The sequence below is a fragment of the Pteropus alecto genome, unplaced genomic scaffold (assembly GCF_000325575.1).
Source record: "Pteropus alecto unplaced genomic scaffold, ASM32557v1 scaffold63, whole genome shotgun sequence".
Classification (NCBI taxonomy): Eukaryota; Metazoa; Chordata; class Mammalia; order Chiroptera; family Pteropodidae; genus Pteropus; species Pteropus alecto.
In genome coordinates this window covers 4933830-4940070 of record NW_006434897.1, presented here as the reverse complement: position 1 = coordinate 4940070, position 6241 = coordinate 4933830, and the positions used below count along the sequence as shown (strand labels likewise).

The window sequence follows — 6241 nt, the reverse complement described above, 5'->3', positions numbered from 1 at the left end:
TGCACTGTTGCAGTGCAAGAGTAGTTTTAACTGTAGTCTTGACTGGCATATTAATGGCTTTTTTGTAATCCTACAAAATTGCATTCTCGTAATATGTGGCCTGAATGGTCTTTAAATTATTTTATAAACACTGCAGGGATTGCCTTTGGTCCACAGTTAAAGGACACTCAACAGCAGTGGAGCATTGTATGGATGCAGCAGAAGAATGTAAAAAGACTGAAGTTATTGCAATTATATCTTTAAAAATAGAGAAATGTTACATAAGAGGCCTTTATGTAAAATTAATCCTGCATATACTTTTAGTATGCTCAGTGCACATTTCCTAGACTTGAAGTACAGTATATGAAAAGCGGACTAATAGGATCCTAGTATACTATATTCTGGGGGAACAAGTTGAGTAATGAAAAAAGTGGAGGGAAATGTATGGGAAGAGAGGGAAAAGGCAGAGAAAAGAATAGAGGAAAGAGGAGGGAGAAGGTGGGGAGAAAGAACTAGAACTGTTACTAATAATTCTGATTAAAAAAAAAAATTACATCCATGTTAGTCCCACGTTACAGTTGCTCCTTGCAAAGGGAGTCCTACGAAAGAAACAGCGAAGAGATTTGTTGGATGCTCATATGGAGGTGCCTCGGTCTGGATCATTACCCAGATTGAGCCCCAGAGTAGGAGTTGGTTGATAGGGAATAGATGACATTGTTTTTATAGGACTCCTGAAAAAGCCCCCATTAGGTGCCCTGTGCCTAAAAGGGCCAGTTCGGTGCTCAGGCACGTTGCCAAAAGCGAAACCAGAGGCAGCTTTAGCTGATAGTGTGCGGCTAAGAGTCTGGATCTGCTCTGGGATAAAGGTTGTTGTGGTAATATGAGTGTTCCTGAAATCACTGATTTGCTCCAGTGCTTGTCGTGTTGGCAAAGTGTCAATGTCCAGAGGGGTCAAATCAATTGACGAGGTGGAAAACTGTTTATGGGGGCTGTCGTCATCTGTGCACAAGCTATTTACACGTCTATGGAGGTGCTCCAGGTCAATTTCCTTGTCATCCTGGAGATGAAGAAAAAGAAGATAAGGTTCTCATCAGTACTAGCTTCCATGGTTAAAAAAAAGTAGTTCAGCAAACATGATATGTGATGAACTGAACTTTGGGGTTTATTCATTTAACAAGTATTTATTGAGCACCTAATATGAGCCAGGCACTGTACTAGGTTCTGGGAGTACCAAGGATTCTGAGATACGATCATCTATAATAAATATTTTTCTTGCAGTAAAAAGTTCTAAAATGAACATACGCCACATGCAACTACAAAATATGGGAACAGTAGATGGGTGATTGCCTTGTATAAGAACAGGGACAGACCTGGTAAAACTGTACAAATAAAAAGTATAGTTTTGGCAACTCATCTTCCCCACTCCCACCTCTTCTTTACACATGCTTCCTCTTTTCAGGGTGTCTCATTCCAAGTTAGATTTTTGTTCCTTTCCACTACTCACTCCTAACTCTAACTTTCTATTTTTGGAGATGAGCGATACAATATGCTGATATGCTAGTTCACACTAGAGTGTTAGTGACTATTTTAGCATTATTTCTTCGTAGGTTAGAGATATAGAGATTGTTTAGAGAGAGTGATATTCAACACAAGATAATTAATTTCTATTTGAGAGATTTCATACACTCAAGCTGCCTCCTACCTGAATGAGGCAATACAGTGAGGTCAGTGGGACATTTAGAGATCCCTTCAAGTCATGACATATGAGTGACAGCTTTACTTTAGGGGAGGTATATGTTTTGAGCTATGCTAATGAAGTCTTAGTAAGAAGGTGCTTAATAAAGAAAAAGTAAAACCTCAGATTTCTGGAGTTGAAACTATTTCATAAATTTCTTAGGATTTTCACTAAAAGTGAGCATCAAAGCCCAATATTTGAAAAATATAACTGGTAAAAAATAAAATTATCCTTTGTTTTATTTATAGCCAAGTTCAATAAATTAAAATTGTGATTTAAAAATGTCTATTAATCATAAGAGGAGAAAATATTTGTTCATAAGATTTGGATTAGCTGTCATGAGTTAGAATAGAGTATGTATTTTTTTATTGTGCTATTATAGTGCTCCTAAGTGAAAAATATTTTGAGTGCATCACTGTTTTTCTTCTTCTTTCTCATTTCAAAATCCAATAAAAAAATCCGTTAATGTAATATTATCACTGAGACTTTAGAGGGCTGAAATACAATTTTATGGTTCCCACAGCAACTATAATGTAGTCATCCATCAACAGATATAATAATGCAAAAATTTAATATCACATATAGTAATTCAAAATATAAGGAGCTTGGGGAGTCCTTAATTTTCAGATTTTTGAGAATACGAAGTCTCAGCTATTATATTGCATTAATATAGTCTTTTGCATTGAATCAACATCAGTAGAGGTACCAAAGCTTATTACACAGAGAAAACACTATGATAAAACCTGATTAATTTTTAGTTTATACTCCATTAATTTATGATCATTCAGACAGGTAGGAAGCTAAGATTTATTTTTGCTGAGCCACGCTTTTCCTTATAAATGGCGCTAATCAATTCTGCATATATGGCAGTAGGAAGGAATCCTTAGACTAGAAAACAATATGTTTGAAAGAATACATTAACATACAGAAATTCATGTGCAAATAAGAAGTCATTTTTATTTGTGCATAAAACAGATCCTTTTAGGACTCCCTCTAGGCATCAGTTAGCCAAGGTCTAGTTATAGAAACTTTAAAATGGTCCTTCTTTGAAACTATCCAGCAAATCAAATCATTCAGCAAATTTAGATTGTTTTCATTTCAGTTTGTGAAGCTTTAGTGAAAATGATTTTATTATTGAAAAAATTTCACATTTTTGACCTGGTAGAAATAAGATACTTATAGATCCCATATATTTTTTTTTTTTTAAATGAAAACAAGGCACATGCCACTTTAAATGAGATATTATATGTAATTCTGTAGTTATTCTCTCAAATCTCTGGAAAAATTTTAATATGGGTTTGGAGTTGAGTTGACTCAAGAGTAAAGGAGAAATATTGAATTCTAGATGATTCCATGATATGGATTTGTTAAAAGCTTAGAGTCTTCAGAGCTAGAAATATATAATCACTTCTCTTAGGTCTATATGCAGATAGAGTGCAACAGTCACTGGCGATGAAGAGAAAATTCTGATTATTTTACGGTTTAATTGGATTTCTTAGGCTGAATCTTAAAGACACAAGTAATTTAGCTATAAGCTAAACAGCTAATGGAAATAAAGAAGTATCTTTGTGAACTGGTCAAGGGAATCACAGCCTTTAAAAAGTCATTGAATTAAATTTTATCGCGAGATTTGGAAGAATTTCAAAGCCCATTATGGCATATGAAATTGTCAGTATTTCAAACACTGTAGTCTCCTCTTCATTTATCTAGGATGTCCACAATAGAATTGGTATTGGTCTTATCAATTATTAGATTTCACAGATTTATTTTCACTCTTCCAGGAAAAAAGAAACAAGGACCACTCCCAACCCTTCATCCCCTCCCTTGTGATTAGTCTCCCTGGAAACAGCCTGCTTGTTGGCTCAACTTAGTCCCCAAGCTCCCAATCAAGTACCTCTTTTGAAGGGACCCTGGAGCCTTTCCTCTTGTTCCACCACGTCTCCAGCATGGCTATAAAGCAGGAGAGGACAATTCCAGCAGCCAGGATACAAAACACCCCTGCAAAGCTCTTTATGTCCAGGGCACCTCCTTTCTGCTTTGTGTCCACTGAGGAATACAGGTCACATTGGCCATTCTTTGGCCACCATTTGTGCTTCAGGATATCCATGTCACCATTCTGCTGAAGCTCCAGAATCCTTAGGGGTAAAGAACCAATCACGTGTTACAATTATTGCCTGAGTGCACAGCACTTCCATTTATAATCCTACCCCTAGAGGATGGTGGCCTCCAGGGAGAAATAAAAATATATAGATTACCCTGCGGATGGAATGCTAGGACACAACAAACATTATTGCTTCGATTCTATAGACAGAGTTGTGCCACAGTGCTTTCCTACCTCCCTTCTTCTTCTTCTTTTTTTTTGTTTTATTTTATAATCCTAAATATCCTCCTCCGCCCCCATTTGTTGCGATGTGCTTTTACAATTACATTTCAGAGGCACTGTTTTTATGTGGTTTCAAGCTGCTGCAGTTCTGTGTTCTTTTCCTACATGCAAAATGATGCGCTGGATCTTAATGCTTTTATGAAGAACATTTTGCTGCTTAGGGCAAGATGCTGGCATAATGTTGCCCAGCATATGCTACACACAAAGAAATTCAATTAAAAAGACTTCTATTATTTAACACAGTGTGGGAGAAAGCCTTGGGACAAGTTTGAAGTTGATAAAATGCATCATTTTCGGTTTTTCACACAACTGATCTAGTTTCCCATTTAATGCCGAAGGGGAAATAATCTTACCTTGGAGAACGAGAAGAAAAGTTGACCAGAGGCTTTCAGAAGTAGTTAAATTAAAACAAGAAATACTCTTTTTCTTCTTCTTCTTCTTTTTTTTTTTTTCCCCCTAGAGGCTGGGGGTAGCTGCAAAGACTGCAGCTTTTTAAGTGTGATTTTCATAGAAGTTTTATTCTCAATTAAAATAAACTTTTGGCTCTGAGACCTGTCTAACTCTGGCTCTCCAGCTGCACCCCTTCTCACAGGGTGAGAATGGTCAGGGCCAAGGCCATGAGCCTATCCAGAGTAAGCACCACCCTTAGGGGTCCTTACAATTTTTTGCCCAAACAACTCAAAACGCTTGTGCAGGACCTGGGAAGACCTATTCCCATGAATTATCTCCTGAGAGCAGATCTCACAGCCATGGATGCACGCAGGTCCACAGTCCTGAGAGTGTGGACAGAGCTTGGGTGTTTGAGCTCAGGTGCACACACTTCCCTGTGCAGGACAGAGCTGGACGTGGAAGAGAGGGGACGAGCGGCTGACTCCTGTGCTATGGGTCAGTGCAGAACTCCTAGCTAGTCACGAGCTAGAAACTTAAACCTGGCTTTCTAGGGGTCAGGAAGGTATATTTGTCAAAGTAAGAGGATACAACATATTTCATCTAATCGTTTAGCTTGATTTGTAACTTCTACATAGACAGGATATGGGGACCCATATTTGTACTCTTGCCCTAGGCCTTGGAGAATTTGGAGAAGAAACTGCTTAAAACTTTAGAAAGAAAAACAGCCTATCTGGAAGAAGTAAATTATTCACTTTTGCTGATATATTTTCCTTTTTATCTGTTTCATGTCATCTGTGGTTCTATAAGAATGAACTGAAAGATAACGTTGGAGGTGGGATCAACATTCAGTCCGAGTTAAACAAGAGTAAGGAAGCCCTAGGGAGAGTTGGTCTTATGTGCCTATCATCCACCTTCAGATAGTGCCACCTGCTGACACTGCAGGGCCGACATTGCACTGGAGCCTCCCTCACAGCCTGCACTTCTTTCTTATGAAATTGATCTGTCTAAAATTCTGTTGCTTCAGAGTGTTGTTCAAAAAGGGCAGTTAACTTGATGAGTTGAGTTTACAAAAATGATGATGAACATTAATATTTATATGAATGGATCACCCCAATCCTAGCCTCTATCCTAGACAGTCATTTGTATTTAGAAAACACAGAATTTCTTAACATAATAAAGGCCATTTATGACAAGCCCTCAGCCAACATTATACTTAATAGTGAAAAACTAAAATCCTTCCCTCTAAGATCAGGAACAAGGCAAGGCTGTCCACTATCACCACTGTTATTCAATATAACACTGAAGGTCCTAGCGAGTGCAATCAGGCAAGAGAAAGATATAAAAAGCATCCAAATAGGAAATGAAGATGTCAAACTGTCATTATTCGCGGATGACATGATTCTCTATATAGAAAACCCTAAAGACTCCACAAGAACACTACTAGAAACAATAAGCAAATACAGTAATGTTTCTGGATACAAAATCAACATTCAAAAATCCGTAGTATTCCTGTACTCTAATAATGAAGTGTCAGAAAAAGAAGTGGAAAAAACAATTCCTTTTGCAATTGCAACAAAAAGAATAAAATACCTAGGAATAAATCTAATGAACCATGTGAAGGACTTATATAATGAAAACTACAAGACCCTATTAAAAGATATTAAAGAAGATACAAAGAAATGGAAAGATATTCCGTGTTCTTGGATTGGAAGAATCAACATAGTTAAAATGATCATATTACCTAAAGCATTATA

General features: G+C 37.3%; 1 protein-coding gene across 2 annotated transcripts in view; it reads right to left on the bottom strand.

Annotated features, from left to right (window-relative positions):
• Positions 1-613: 613 nt before the first annotated feature.
• The window catches only part of GRID2 (glutamate ionotropic receptor delta type subunit 2), a 1244993-nt gene continuing 1239365 nt past the window's right edge, over positions 614-6241 (bottom strand). For both annotated transcript variants that reach the window (XM_006910734.1, XM_006910735.1), the window contains 2 exons: positions 3609-3849; positions 614-1036 (listed from right to left, as the gene is read on the bottom strand). In XM_006910734.1, coding sequence (XP_006910796.1) covers positions 614-1036; positions 3609-3849 — 664 coding nt within the window. The remainder of the gene's footprint in view (positions 1037-3608; positions 3850-6241) is intronic.